Here is a 16219-nt window from a genome sequence, read left to right on the forward strand (position 1 = left end):
CCTCAATTTTCTACTGAATGCAGACCACACCTTTAGTGGTCCTAAAATTCAGGTCTCTGTCTATTCAGCCAAATTAGTAAATGTGGATGATCACAATCATCAGTATCTAAAAATTCAATGTTTTCACTTCTAGCTTATTAGCTAACTTCCTTTCTCAAAGGCTTGGCAACCTGGTCTTGGTAATGTATGCATTTGTTATTTCCACACTGGATTATAAAATGAATTCACTATATTTGAAAATGAATATGAGAAAAATGTGTAAGCTCCAGTGGAACAAACTGCAGCTGTCCACTTCTTCATGGCCTGATCACACCAAAACAGTGCTCCAGTCCAGACAGTGTAAATAGCCACTAATATGCTTTCCATGTCATTTTAAACTTTTTAAAAATTAATCCTCAAAGTAATAAGTGTAGCATACACCAGTCATCACTTTTCATCAACTGAGATAGTTACGCTTAACTGAATACAAAGCTTCCAGAGAAAAGCTGAATCCAGAATCAGACTATCTTTAGGAGATATTTTTCAAACCTTTTTACAAACCACTTCAATCAAAACAAACAATGCTCACTCCTCTTCTACAAAAGCAAGATAAGCAAGTAATTAATTGATTGATTGAATAATTAATTCATTAATTAAACCCAAAAAACCCAAAGAGGGACTCTGTGTTAATCACAGACAAATAAAAAACTAACCCTGTGGCAAGGGGAAACTTTTATACTTACAAATAGAAACTTTGTGAATTCCACGAGGAACTTTGCTATTACTAGCTCAATTCATTTTCAAGGGACTTTGGAAGTATAGTAATGGAGGGATGGATAAAACTTATTACTGGCAGGAGCTAATAATACTGCCTGTCATTAGAAATGTCTAATACTTACCATTTTATGACTTTTTTTTATCACTTCTTTATAACTCTAGCAAACTTTTACTACTTTAGGTAGCAGAGTCTGTTTTATCTGAGTTCTTTAAAAAAAAAGAATTTAGCCCAAAAAGTCCAGCTGTTTCCAGTAGAAAAATGGGGGGAAATGTGTTGAGTTTGCCCATGTTAAGAATTTTGGCTTAACTATGATAGCTTTTATCTACTCAAGCTTTGGGGCAGGCACATGAAATTTGCTCAGAGATCACCCTTGCTTGTCCATGCAATGCCCTCAAATCTGGGCAAGCAATACATTTCAGATACCCTTACTAATATCTTTTTAAGTTTCAGCACCTAAATGACAGAAAATATCCATCTGGATTGAGCATGCTTCTGGCTCAGACTAAGCAGGATTTTCCCTGTAATTGCAGTTCTGAGCTGTATGGAGTTCAGATCCAGACCCTTGAATTGAAAGCAAGTGACTGCTTCTCCTGTGATCTCAAAGTATGTCCCCTGCTGGGCAAGGGTATATGGAAGAAGATGCTTTTTGACTTGAATGCAGACGATAAAGTAACTAACCAGGATGGGATGTGTGGGGGTGCTGGGGTCTGGGTCTGTGTTACAAGCAAGGGCAGATCCAAGAGGACTATAATGATGCCGTTTCACCCCACTTTGATTCCTGCTCTACTCAAAATTTAAAACCAACTCCTTGAGTGGGACAGCAGCATTTCTAGTCAGGCAGTAATGGTTAAGTCAACTGACTTCATGGATCTTTATGATCTACTTGATTCCTGCTAAATAGTCTTCATTTCCCAGGTGTTAATGAGCTGCTATCTTTTTAATGGCTTGAATGTTCTACTATTCAAACTTTCCTTTCTTATGACATTTTGCTCTCTGTTAAACCTGCCCGGTAATGTCTCTGTTCTATTTCACAGCCCTGCAGACTGTTTTTAGCCCTCGCTAAAAACCTTAACTCAGGATTAACTCACATGTAGAAATGACTGACAGTGAACACTAAGATACTGGAGGCACTGTCAAGACAGTTAAGAAGATTTTCTTTTTTGAATCTGAATAAGAGATTTACGTTTAACTATGATGACTACAGAACAAATGACACGATATACTTTGACTATTTTTGCCTCATTTGTGTTTAACTAATATATAATCTAGTACACATTCCAATCAAGTGATATTTGTTTTTACTTTGATCTTAAATGGAGAAAAACGTTCTGTGCTTTATGAGATGATGTGACACACCATCTGCACCCTCCTTTTCAAAATCTTAGATCTTCCGCCCATGGTCAGGAAAAGGACTTTAGGACTAGAAGCCACGGGGAAGAAGTGAATATGGACCTAAAAGCTGGCAGAGGAGCAAAATAAAATGGGGACTGGCTTGGTAAGACTGGAAATTGGACTTTGGGGAGAGACTGGGACTGGCTGGACAAGATGACTAGGTGTAGGAGCTAGGGATAAGGGAAAAGGGCTAGGATTAAGGAGTGGAAAAACATTGAGATTAGTCAAGGGAAAGAGTGGGAATTAGAGTCAGTGGGAAAAAGGAATTTGGCTGAGGGAGAGTGTGTCTACACATGCATTTAAGTGTGACTAAATTTAGTGTGCATTAAGTGATTTCTGGCAGGTGTCTATACATGCAAAGACTTGGCACTAAATCTAGCGCCAAGTCCCTTCAGCCCTGTGGCTACCAGGGGGAGCTCCAGCCTCTGGCCACATGGCTGCCAGCACTTGGAAACCATGCTGAAACCAGAGACAGTTGCCAGCACTTGGCAGCCATCTTGGAAACACAGCCTCACCCTCTAATCCTTTGCCAGCCCCTTCCCTGCCTCAGAGCCATGTGCCCAGTGTAGGGGCAGCACGTGGCACTCCCTCCTTGCCCTCTTATGTCATGGCTGCTCCAGCCCCTGCCCTTGCCGCTGCCAGTGATGACCAGCACCCAGTGCTCCTGCTGGCCATGCTCTCAGCAGGCCCCCCCACCCAGGCCCCAGGACAGCCGGGCACCCACCAGTGGGAGCCAGGGTACCAGCTGCACGAGGCCCTGCCTGACACCCTCCTCCACCACTCACCACTCCAGCCTGCCTGCCCTGCCATCCACACACACTCTACCCTTTGCCCATACCAGGCACCACCCTCAGGACACAAACGGTTGAAACAAAAAAAATAAAAATATTTCCCTAACAACATCCACTCCCATCCTCCCTCAACAAATAGAACCCCTCTCTCCTCCCCCTTCAACCAACAGAGCCCCTCCACCACCCTTCCACCCACCAACAATAAAAAGCTGCTTACGATTGGAAAACAATTTATGATTGGAAAACTATTTACAATCGGAAAACTATTTACAGTATCTTTAGTTGTTGAGCCCAGAGTGGGAGATTGGGGGAGAGGGGCCTAGGAGGCAAAGCCTGGGGGCAGGTGCCCAACACCGCAGCCTTGGGATTTTCCCCCATGTGTCCAAGAGCTGCAGCAACCCCAGCGGGTGGTAGCCTCATGTACAGCTGGGTCTTCGGTTTCATGGTATGGGGGAGAGTGGTGGAGCTGGGCCCAGGATGGGGATGGCAGGTCTGGGGCGGGGGCCCTGTGTGGCTATGGGCAGAGGTCGGGCAGTGGAGGGCATGGATGCCACCACCAGGCCCCGGAGGGTGTCCAGGACCTGGCGGTTGGCGTCCCCCTGCTGCTAGAGCAACTCTAGGTGCTTCTACTCCAGGATCTCCATTCAGACCCACTGGTTCTGCTGCACCTAGGCCCACACCTCCATCTAGGAGACATCCTCCACCCACCAGGCCTTCTCCCGTGCCTCCCACTCCTTCGCCACTGCTACCAGCCTCTGGAGCACAAAGGTCCAGTCCCTGGTGTGCCACTAACACAGCTGGTGCATCTGGACAGCTCCAGTGGTGGGTGGCAGCAACCTGGAGCCCACAGCTCCACTGGGACTGGTGGGCTTTCCCCTGTGTCCAAATGTTGGCCTGCAGAGGCAAGACACAAAAGCCTTTTCTGAGAGTTTGCAAAATTTCAGAGATAAGATACTCCACACCAGAGGCCATATACTGCCTGGCCACAGTTTGGGGATCGGCCATGCATGGGTATCCAGAGACTACGGTAAGCCAGCTGGGCAGGCCCAGGCCCAGATGGCTGCCACCGAAGCCCTCCATCCCCACTTACATCCCTGGGGCAAGCACCGGGGTGCTGGCTGCAGGCAGCCTGCCTCCTCTGCCCCCTTCCTAGGGTAGGCCAAGCCATACTGCTGGCAGCACCTGATGCTGCAGCTCCACACTCGGCTGGCTTCCTGCCCCCCACAGGCCAACTGCTGAGGAGGACATGGCCACCAGGATTAACGCCGTCCTCAGGATGTGAGAGGCCTGTGCCTGCTCAATTACGGGGACACAGGCTGCTCAATAAAGTTCTGAACTGTGTCCCACTTGCTGTATGCTATGGAGGGTGTGGGGGGGAAACCTGAGGCAGTCCAGGCAGGGAGTGGGGGCAAGGGCCAGGGCCAGGACTGGGGACAAGGGCAGGAACTGGGAGAACTCTCCCCCCAGTCCAGGACTTGCATGTCTGGGGCTGGCAAGGCTGGCAGCTCAGCATGGGCCTCCCTGTTGGCATGGGAGACCACAGGTGCCCAGCATGCACAACCCACAGTTTGTGGTGGGCTGGCACCCAGCTGTAGGTCCCCTGTGGAGGGGGTGGCACTGCTGATGATTGCAGTCGGTCAAGGCCATCCACTGTGCCCACAAGGCATTGACCTTCATGCAGTACTGATGTACCAACTGGGAGTGTCCTCAGTCCCCCATCCCACCTGACAGGACCTCATAAATGTGGGCTTTTAAGCACCCACCCTGCACAAACTGCCTCTGCACATCAGCAGCGCCCCAGAGTGCCACAAGGTCACCAACTTCCTCCCAGGTCTGCTTCAGGGCCTGGGCAGTCGGTATGGGCATGCACATGCGGGTGGGGATGGGGCTCAATGGAGAAGAAGTTGGTGACATGATGTCCCATGCCAGCTCCCTGGGCCCCTACATGGCTGTCTCTGTGATGCCAGCCCTGGATAGCCAGTAGCAGCACCCAGTACAGGGGCATGGCCAGGGGACAGGGAGCCACATGGCAGAGACTAGGAACACACACTCTGGCAGGCTTCTGTACAGTGTGCCCCAAGGCACAAAATGACTGTAGGCTTTTATACCCTGAAGCTAGGGGCTGCCAGAGAGCAGCCCAGCCCTGGAGCAGAAGAGGCAGCCAGCCAGAACCCCTTGGACTGGGCCAGCCCTAGTGGCTGGGCAGACCTGGCACTAAAGTTAGTGCCAGGTCACATCTACACATGCGTTACTGCACATTAAGTAATCATGACTAAATTTGATGCCTGCATTTGCAAATGCAGGCATCAAATTTAGTCACAATTAGCTATTTTTACTGTGCAGTAAGGGTGCGCATGTATAGTCGCACACCCATGTTGCACAGTAAACTAGGCTAATGCAAATTAGCGTGTCTCATGTAGATGCAACCATAGAGACAGATTAAATGAAAAAGGAAGGAAGGAACTAGGAGGCACACTAGAAACGGAGGGAGAACAGTGAGACTGGGGCTTGGTGAACAAGGAGATTTGAATTGGCTACACTGGAAGATTGGAACTGAGACAAGGAGCTGGGGTGGGGAGAAAAAAGGACAGAACAGACTGGCTGTAGGAGACGAGAGGAAAGAAGGGGCATATTTGACTGAATACAAAAAAGATCCCACTCCTATTACAGCATACTCTTCCCCAGCATAGAATGGAAACAAAGGTTCCTAGCTCTCTCTCTTCCTCTTCTGTCAACAAATTTCTGTGCAACCCACTAGCAAGATCTGAGCCCCTGATGGTGCTGATCCACATGGATGCTGATAACCAGCTTATACTATTAGCAACTCTGTTAGCTCAATTGCAGAGGTCTGTGCAATGGCCCTAAAGGTTCCAACCCTACTGATGAGCCACCTAAGTGCTAATATGCTGCATGATGTAACTTCTGTATTTTTCAGAAACATGTGCTATCATCACCTTGTTCATTCTATTTGTGTTATGTACCTTACTCCATCCTCTGTCTGACTTGTCTATTTAGACTGTAAACTCTTTGGTATGGAAACTTTCTATTACTCTGTTTTCATAGCTTCTAGTTTCCAATTTCTTTTTTGGAAAACCTCAAAAAAAAAATCACACATACCCAATAGCTATGTTAAAATGTTATTAAGGCTGCAATGCCAAACAGTAGAAAGATAGGATGTGGATGAATCAAATTTGACTACTTTGTGAGTATACATTATGATACAGTCTTTACTTAGATGATAACATACTACTATTTCCACAAGGCCCCTACCTCTTTCAGTATTGAGGTTTCCCTAGCAAAGTAAACTGTCACTTGTAGCACTTGTGCTTCATTTACTGCAGAAATTAAAAACGTGTGCAGTGAATAAGGCAGAAATGAGCAAGTGGTCTCAGAGTTAAGACAGTGAATATCAGTCTCTGGGACAGTCCCTACATAATACTAGACAGGTGCATTCATTGTATTCTTTGAAGATCCAAAATTGTATGTTCTCATTTTCTGATTCTAGAGTGGAGACCTTGGTATGCTTTTTAGAAGTGCTGAGCACTCAGAGATGCAAATGAAGTCCATCAGAGCAGTGCTCTGAACCTAGAAAGTGCTATACACTGCTAAATACTGAGAAAAATCAGCCATGAGCGTCTCATATTGAGAAATCAAAATGAGTGGATTTGTTTGACTTTTAATCCAGAGATTGTTTATTAGCTACACCTAGAATTGTACATGGGAATCCCAGGCAAGCACTCTGGGGAAATTAAGACCTGGGTAGTGCCACCGACTTCCTCATGCTTTCTCTCCCCATATGGTCTTAGGAAAAACTGCAGACAAGAGGCAACCAGAGACTCAGCAACTGAGGAATTAGTCAAGCAGGGATTTTCCAAGAATTTTCTACAGTTGTCCACAGGCTGTTCACCTATTAGTCCGTGCCTGGCCCACATAACCTCTTCTTTCCTTCCCTGTATCCCTCATTTCTCTTCCCTTCCAAACAAAGGTTCCATAAACCAGTTTGACCTAAATAATTTAAGTCTGCCACTACACTCAACCTGGTTTATCTTAAACCAGTTTTGGCCATTTTGAAAGTGGCTTATGTGCGCTGAACTTCTGTTCTGTTACAGGTTTAAACCAGTTTTTGATCATTTAAACTGTTTAATTTCTGTCCCTAGCCCCACTGTTCAGGTGAATTCAGGCCTAATTCATTAAACATGCTCCTTCAAATTTACAACGCAGCAGATGCATATAGAATTTGATCCACATTAGGGCTACTATTGCATTGCTGTAGCACCTGTGAGCTCCACCCATGAACCAAAGTTCAATTATACTACAAACTGTACAACAACAAGTCCCTGTTCCAAGATCAAATAGGTCACAAACCTGAAGAACAGAGGCATCACTCACTACATGAAATGAAATAGGGGCATAAAGAAAAAAAGTGATTAAGTAAATAAAAACATATTTAAGGTATTTGTATATAACCCTAAGATAACAACCCTAATATAAGGTATTCTAAGAGATACGTGGTAAGTAAACTTAACTCTGGATTTTCCTTACTTTTGAGCATATTTTTTTTCATGGCCCTACGGTACTTCTGACTTTTTGGAATAAATTTAGCTTGTTTTCTTTTTATATATGAAGTAACAAAATCATGTAATATCATCACATAGAACTATCTGTTAAGGAGCAGCAATATACCATCACCTGCACAAACAGCATACAATAGAACAAAGGTTCCTTTTTAACCTTGCCTTTTTCCATTAATACTATCAAACCTCAGGGGTACCTTCTTCTCCATCTGTAAAGCCAGAAGTGCTAATTACCATAAACCCTACTGTACAAGATTCAGGAGGAAAGAAAGAAAATAGAACAAATATATTTTAAACCTCTAAAAATCAGCAGAAATAACTTTTATTTTTGCATAAATGTTTATGCCAATATTTTTTAACTTTCACTCTGAGACACTGTAGGAGTTCTGAATCCTATCTTCCTCACATCAGATTTGTGTAACTTAAGGGCAAAAAATCAAGAAGATGAACAATTTACATTGTTGACTCTAAGAAGTTGGGAAAGGTAGCCATTTTTAAGAGGATGATATAAAAAGTGGTCTGAAATGTTATAAATCTCTATGGTAAAGAGGATACTTGAAACAGGGAACACTGTCTTATAATTTTTTTACCTGCTTTTATAAGAGGCTAACCTGACTCATTCAGATTTGGCTTAGTTAAACTTACTTTTTTCCTTTAAATCTTAAGAATGACTATATAGTGGTCCATGCTAGGAAATTTAGTTTTATTTCAGATTCTAGCAGGAAAAGTTCACCTAACAAAATACACCACCTCATTTGACACCCTTGTTAGCAGTCTCATTACAGAAGACAAGGATGGAAAGTGACAAATCTCAGTCACCCTCTTACCTCTAGAGGCGGCCCCTGCAGAACAAGGTCGAAGCACATGGGTTGGGGCGGTGTGTGGAAGCTCGCACTGCCACTGCCTGTGCTGTACCTGTTCTGTGTCTGAGTATGGAGCTCTCCACTCTCCAAGGCTGATTGTCTGGATACCTTTCACAAGCACAAAGTTCATTTAAAAAAAGATTAAAAATAGATTTATTGCCAAAGATACCACTTATAGTGGTGGCTCATCACAGACTTTATAAAAAACAAGAAAGTTAATAACTGCTATTAATATAAATATCTTATTACCACATCTGGGAGAATGAAAATAAAGTCAAGATTCATATAAAATTGATAATTATTACATTCTATTTCAATTCCAAATTTTTATGTGGTTTGGAGCTTAAAAATCCCTGAGAAGTGAGAGCTACAAATGGTATCTCAACATTATATATGTTGAATGTCACTACAACAAATACCTCATATATTTGATACAGATCCAGTTCTCTGTAATACAAGAGCAGTAGACAGATTTCATCTAACTTAGCACATGTTACAGCAATAATATTTCTTCAGCTTATATATGTGGTTTTCATAAGAACATGTCAACTGCCATTCTTATGATTCCTTTCTTTTTTATAAAATTACTCCTATTCTTAATAAGTTCCTTGGTTAGAAGCCTTTCAACAAGGATGTCCGGAGGAAAAAATGTGCGACAGTAACATGGCGCTAAATCATAATATAAGTTAACCTGTACGACATTTTGAAATATTATTAACTCTAAGGAACAGTCACTATAACTCTTTTTAAATGTATCATAAATTACCAGGTTCAAAGAAAATAGTAAGCTGAAATGGTACTTTTTTAGCACTGTGCAAATCAACATTTCCAAAAGAGACAAGTCCCACACAGATCAAAAACTCAAAGATGTAAAAAAGTGACACAAATTTTACTTTGTTACCTTACATGTAGTATTATATTAACTTTAATTAAAATGAACACTTAGAACTATTGCAGATAAGTAACATTTACCTATCTTTTTAGATATACAAAAATCACCCTGGAATATATTCTACTTTGAGAAATGTAAGCTAGTAATCAAAATTTGTAAAAAAATCTCTGCCCAATTGTAAATTAAAAATGACTTTAAAACAACAGTAGTGTAGCAAAATTGCACTTGGATAAATTCTTTACTATAACATAATTTTAATAATGACCAATAAATCCAGGGAAATCAATACATAATGAACACATTCAAACTCTTAACTGGAGAAACTGGCAGACACGGGGTTCTGTAACAGACATTTAAGTTCAAAGTCTCTGCTGCTTAAAGATTATTTTATATTACAATTATTATAAAATTCTATACAACATACATATGAAAATCTGGTATGATATTTAAGTGTAGCAGCTTGAAATACATTTCCATTGGGAAAAATATTCGCTGTGATGTGAATGTAGACAGACTCCTACATATGATATGGCCTTTAATTAGACTTCCCTCTCTTCCTCCCCCAACCATTTGTATACTGAACTCCTTTTCAGACTGTAAATTACATTTACAAAAGATTCACAGGACGATGTCACTAAAGATGATGAACAAACAATATGAGAGGGTAAAAGTGGCAAATCAAAATCAGAGATAGCCGAACAAAGAAATAATCACTATGCAGAGGAAGGAACTGATTAGAAGTAAAATAAATATGGATCTAACAGGATGATTTCAAAAGGCAACAGAAACCAAACTATTAATAATGATCATAGTCAACATCAATAATGGATATAATATTAATGACACTTGCATGACACTATTTAAATAATCATAGCCAGTAAATGTTTTATTCAGTATAAGCTATTCATTAATAAATGATATCTTAGCCAGTTCTGGGTAACTAAGCATTGTCAGTATTTGTTTGACAACAACATACACAGACAATCTATTAAACTGGAATTCTAAAATCACTTAATTTTATCAGCAATTATCAAATATAGTGCTACAGACAGCTGAAATCAGTAATCAGTTTCTTCCAGGAACCAGGACTGTCATATCTTGGAAATCCTACATCTTTGATCTCAACCATGCATGATGTGGAAGGTGCATATTCCACATGAATAGCTTCTGTACTTCATGGCAAAGCCTACTGTAATCAACATGCAGGAACTCATTCCAGAAGACTCAATCATACAGCTCCCAACACTGGAGATAGAGTTGGGATTCAAAACACAATCTCTGTTACTGAGGGTCAACACACAATCTCAATCACCTGTGCACTGAACCACCATGCATGCTCTCTATGTGTCTTTCTTAAAAGATTTATACCTTAAACACAGTATTTATCTATAACCAAAATACAATTTTCTTGTCAACCAGGTCAGAGATGACACTAAGCAACTCTAAGACAACATGAACATTACGACAAAAATGCTAATAACAATCACAGTTTATCGGTTAATATTTTATTTTTGGGTAAAGTGTTTAAATAGTTAATATTTTATAAATACTTTAAATTCATCAAGAATTTTTAATGGTATAGTCCATAACTTTATTAGGATTCAGAACATTGCTAAGTACAACTCTAACAACATTTTCTCAAAAATAGGAGGGCAATTAAAAGTAATCACTATCTAAAAAACTGAAACAAATGTTTAAGTTGTTTTTCCTCGTGTATCAGCAATTATTTACACCCAACCTTCATTATCTATTCTCCCCTCTAAAGCTATCTTAAGTCTTACTGCCTTTGGCATTATACAGATTGGGGCTTTATGTAGCATACAATATAACAGGTTAAGCTATCTGTGCCAATTTTTTTCCTCTTCCCTAAGAGCATTATATCTGCAATATGGTATGACAAATGGTTGTGAATAAGCTAGATGGTACACCTGGGCCCTAAAAAAAATAATCACACAGAATATCCAAAAAACAACTGTCTTCACTCTTCTCTAGCTGTTCTTGAAATAAAAGGAAACTAAATCTTATGACCCCAGATTGGAGAACACACATTAAAGCTGTCTATGTTTTCTCATGTTTAATATTACCCATGTTGCATATATTTTCAATTCTTTTATTTAACCAGCAGAACAGGTTTCACTGTTATTGTTCGGTTTTCTTTTATGGTTAGTCTTTGTTTTTCTTTCATACAAAATCTTTAAAAAAGAGGAAATCTTATGAAATTATTTTCAGGGGGTCTTAATGACATATTTTCACTCCATTAACTGTACTTGCCTTATTCAAATTTCAAATAGAAGCACTGATTTTCTGTAGCAAAAATATCTTATGCAACCCATTTTTTTCTTCTAAATAGAAAACATAGCAAATTGCATTGGATGGGTGATAATGAAAAAGCAACATCATTTATTAATTTTGTATAAGTTATCCTCCGCCCTAGAGATTCCTTGGAGGGGAAGAACATGTCTGAATTTCACCATACAGTGCCACAGGCAGAAAGTGAGAGAAACTAAACAAGCACATCCTGAAGGGAGAGAAAATGCCTGCAGCAGCAAATGACCTACTACATACCTCACTAGCAAGTTTTTGATGTTATAATTTGTTAATTTCAGGGAAAAAAAGACAATTACCAACAGTTTTAGTATGTTCTAGAGGAACTATTTCACTTTTTAAAGTTTTTGATCAAAAACGACATACGTTGCTCAAAAGAGCTGTATATTTTCAAAAGATTATGATCCTGAGTAAATTTCCATGACAAGCTTTTAGCTAGATTTATTTCCTTATTAGCTACAGTAGCAAAGTGCATTATAAAAATTGTGTTAAAATATTTAAGGATGAAGCATGAAAAAAAAATTTTTTATATGAATTTCTATGTATTAATACTTTTAATACTTTCTGGCCTGATGCATAGTAAGCAAAAGATAATTTTATTCAAATATGCATTTCATGGTATGAATAAGCAAGCATATATCTCCCAATTGAATTGATAATACTTTTTAGTAATGATTCATTTGAAAAAATCAACAGTATATTGGCAATTTAGTATAATCATATTTATATACTCTACCTATATCCACACATACAATATTATGTATGTCATATATAATAATATAATATTAGGGAAAAATGTAAGTGTAGGTTAATTGACATGTACTTTTGTAATGATATATATACTTAATTAACTAGCAGTGTTTGTTAGCTAACTTATTATAGGAACAATATATTAAAAACATTAATGCTACCTGATAATATAACTACATATATTACAGAAAATATGGTCTTTACTCATGTTCATGTGTATACTTATATTAATTACTTTAGTGCTTGTAATGAAACCATGAAAAGTTAATAAAAGTAGCATTTTAAAATTAATGCATTTTCCAAAATAAACACACTGGGCACATCCAGTTGAACACGCAGGTGCACTTCCCCCAGCACAAATAACAGCAGCATATAGTTGTGCCACTGCAACTTGTCCCCAGGGAATGCTCATACACGCAGGTTCTGGTGCACAGCAAGTTGACTCGTGGGGTAAGGCAAGCTGGGGCCAGCACCTGGGCTGGTCCCAACAACCTTACCTGGGGTTCTGGGGACTTCCCAGGGCTCCAGCAGTGGCAATCCTGCATGCAGAGCCTGGGTGGCAGCTGGAGCATGGCTCCAGCCAGTGAGGATCTGGTTTCAGATGGCACATTCTGCCACTATGTACACCACTAAACTTTTTTCAGGCACAGGTTTTTTTTTTACACCAGGATCTCCCGTGTCAAAAAAACTGCCATGCTTCTAATTAGCAGCACAGTGAATGCTTGCATGTGCAGCATGTGCACTTTGCAGCACCGCAAACTGCACGTGCATGCTCATCTGGATGTGCCCAGCCAGAGTAAATAAAAAACATATAGTACTGTCCATTAAGATTATTTTCCATGCAAAAAGGGGAAAAAAATCTTCCAGCTTCTAATATCACTATTTATAATTATAATTTCTTGTTCCAAATGGACATAATATACAGCTGTGTGAACACACACAAAAAAACGCTAATAGAGCTATTAGAACTTTTTTTAGATTAACTGAAAAGCTCTTACAAGAAGTCTCAGGTAACACACATTTTAAAATATGAGAAAACTTCACTTAAAACAGTGAAACACAATCACTGGGTGCATCTACAGGTGCAATTAATTTAACACAATAAACTCTGGGGCTGTTCTCACTTGAGCCAACTGTTCCTAGGCACAGCGCCTACATGTACATCCAGGAGAGCAGCAGTTTAAGCCAGGGTGCAGCAAGTTCCCAGCTGGCTGAGCTGACCAGGCATAATGTATGTATGCCCCACAGCCACTGTCTGCACATGTGTTTTGGTGCAGCAAAGCACTCCACCGTAAGACAGTACTGTCCCCGACAGTACAGTACTGTTCCAGACAATACTATCCAACAGAGGAGTTGATTAGTTTACTGCACACTAATACCAGTGCATGTGTAGACTGTGATGTTTTACTGTGGAGCTAATTAGTCAACATGTGAAAACACACGTGTAGATGCACCCACTGTAAGGCAAATAAACCAAAGTAATACATTAGATTATTTTTTGTAATGACTGTTTTATTCAGTCCAATATGAGCAACTATGTACCTCCCACCTGCTCCGCATACTCAAATACTTCCATGAATCAAAACTAATAGAAAAAACCCTTATTATCTTCTACATAGAATTCCTACTAAATGGCTTCTAAACACATTTTATGTTCACACTCAAAAAGGTAACTACAGCATTTATGCATTTATAGTGAGATTATATATAAAAATCAATGAAGTGTTACATTCATAGGTTCATAGGTGCTAGGGTCGGAAGGGACCTCAATAGATCATCGAGTCCGACCCCCTGCATAAGCAGGAAAGAGTGCTGGGCCTACATTACCCCAGCTAGATACACATCCAACCTTCTCTTGAATACCCCCAGGGTAGGGGAGAGCACCACCTCCCTTGGGAGCCCGTTCCAGACCTTGGCCACTCGAACTGTGAAGAAGTTCCTCCTAATATCTAATCTAAATCTGCTCTCCTCCAGCTTGTGGCCATTATTTCTTGTAACCCCCGGGGGCGCCTTGGTGAATAAATACTCACCAATTCCCGTCTGTGCCCCCCTGATGAACTTATAGGCAGCCACCAGGTCGCCTCTCAACCTTCTCTTGCGGAGGCTGAAAAAGTCCAGTTTCTCTAATCTCTCCTCATAGGGCTTGGCCTGCAGGCCCTTAACCATACGAGTGGCCCTTCTCTGGACCCTCTCCAGGTTATCCGCATCTTTCTTGAAGTGCGGCGCCCAGAATTGCACGCAGTACTCCAGCTGCAGTCTGACCAGCGCCCGATAGAGGGGAAGTATCACCTCCTTGGACCTATTTGTCATGCATCTGCTGATGCACGATAAAGTGCCATTGGCTTTTCTGATGGTTTCGTCACACTGCCGACTCATGTTCATCTTGGAGTCTACTAGGACTCCAAGATCCCTTTCCACTTCCGTGCCACCCAGCAGGTCATTTCCTAGGCTGTAGGTGTGCTGGACATTTTTCCTCCCTAGATGCAGCACTTTGCATTTCTCCTTGTTGAACTGCATTCTGTTGTTTTCTGCCCACTTGTCTAACCTGTCCAGGTCTGCTTGCAGCTGTTCCCTGCCCTCCGGCGTGTCCACTTCGCCCCATAGCTTAGTGTCATCTGCAAACTTGGACAGAGTACATTTCACCCCCTTGTCCAAGTCGCTGATGAAGACATTAAAGAGTATCGGTCCAAGCACCGAGCCCTGCGGGACCCCACTGCCCACACTCTTCCAGGTCGAAACCGACCCATCCACCACAACTCTCTGGGTGCGACCCTCCAGCCAATTCTCCACCCACCGGACTGTGCAGTAATCCAAGTCACAGCCCCTTAACTTGTTCACCAGTATGGGGTGGGATACCGTGTCAAAGGCCTTCCTGAAGTCCAAGTATACGACATCCACCCCTCCTCCTGCGTCGAGGCATTTTGTGACCTGGTCATAAAAAGAGACTAGATTGGTCAGGCACGATCTACCTGCCACGAACCCGTGCTGGTTTCCCCTCAGCATAATTTGTCCTGCCGGGCTCTCACAAATGTGAGCCTTGATAATTTTCTCAAAGATTTTGCCAAGGATGGAGGTGAGACTGACTGGCCTATAGTTACCCGGGTCCTCCTTCCTCCCCTTCTTGAAAATGGGAACCACATTGGCCCTTTTCCAGTCCTCCGGGACTTGACCCGTGCGCCACGAGCGTTCAAATATTCCCGCCAGTGGCTCTGCAATGATGTCGGCCAGTGCCTTCAGTACCCTCGGATGGAGCTCATCCGGGCCTGCCGACTTAAAGGCATCCAGTTCCTCCAAGTGACCCTGCACCACCTCAGGGTCCACGCATGGAAGTCTGGTGCCTTGCTGCTGCCTCCCTACACTCCCAGTGAGAGACTTGTCATGCCTCTCACTTAGGAACACTGAGGCGAAGAACTCGTTGAGGAGTTCAGCCTTGTCCCCTCTGTCCGTCACCAATTGTTTCTGCCCATTTAGCAGGGGTCCTATTCCTCCCTGGGCCTTCCTTTTACTCCCTATATATCTAAAAAACAATTTCTTATTGTCTTTTACTTGGGTTGCCATCCTCAGCTCCATGGTAGCTTTGGCCTGTCTAACTGCCTCCCTACAAGCACGAGCAGAAGAGGTATATTCCTCTTTGGTGATCTCTCCCTGTTTCCACTTTTTATGTGCTCCCCTTTTGGCCCTTAGTCTGCCCAGGATTTCTCTGGTCAGCCAGGGAAATTTATTAAGAACATGCTGAAGATCTATGTAGAAAGAGCTTCATCTTCCATTCCTTGAACATCTAGGCTAGGGACAGACATTAAACATGAACTGGTTTAAGTGATCAGAAACTGAACAGAACAGAACAGATGTTCAGTGCACATAAACCAGTTTGAAAA

The 16219-nt window shown here is 41.8% G+C and overlaps 1 protein-coding gene across 6 annotated transcripts in view; it reads right to left on the bottom strand.

Moving 5' to 3' along the window:
- Nucleotides 1-16219, bottom strand: part of ARB2A (ARB2 cotranscriptional regulator A) — a 408135-nt gene that overhangs the window by 267258 nt on the left and 124658 nt on the right. For 5 of the 6 annotated variants that reach the window (XM_090038271.1, XM_090038275.1, XM_090038276.1 and 2 more), the window contains one exon: nucleotides 8342-8485. The exons of the other annotated variant lie outside the window; for it this stretch is intronic. In XM_090038271.1, the coding sequence (XP_089894397.1) occupies nucleotides 8342-8485 (144 nt within the window). The remainder of the gene's footprint in view (nucleotides 1-8341; nucleotides 8486-16219) is intronic. 6 annotated transcript variants of the gene reach the window in all.

Source organism: Crocodylus siamensis, chromosome 3 (assembly GCF_052110815.1).
Source record: "Crocodylus siamensis isolate JL-2025a chromosome 3, ASM5211081v1, whole genome shotgun sequence".
Taxonomy (NCBI): domain Eukaryota; kingdom Metazoa; phylum Chordata; order Crocodylia; family Crocodylidae; genus Crocodylus; species Crocodylus siamensis.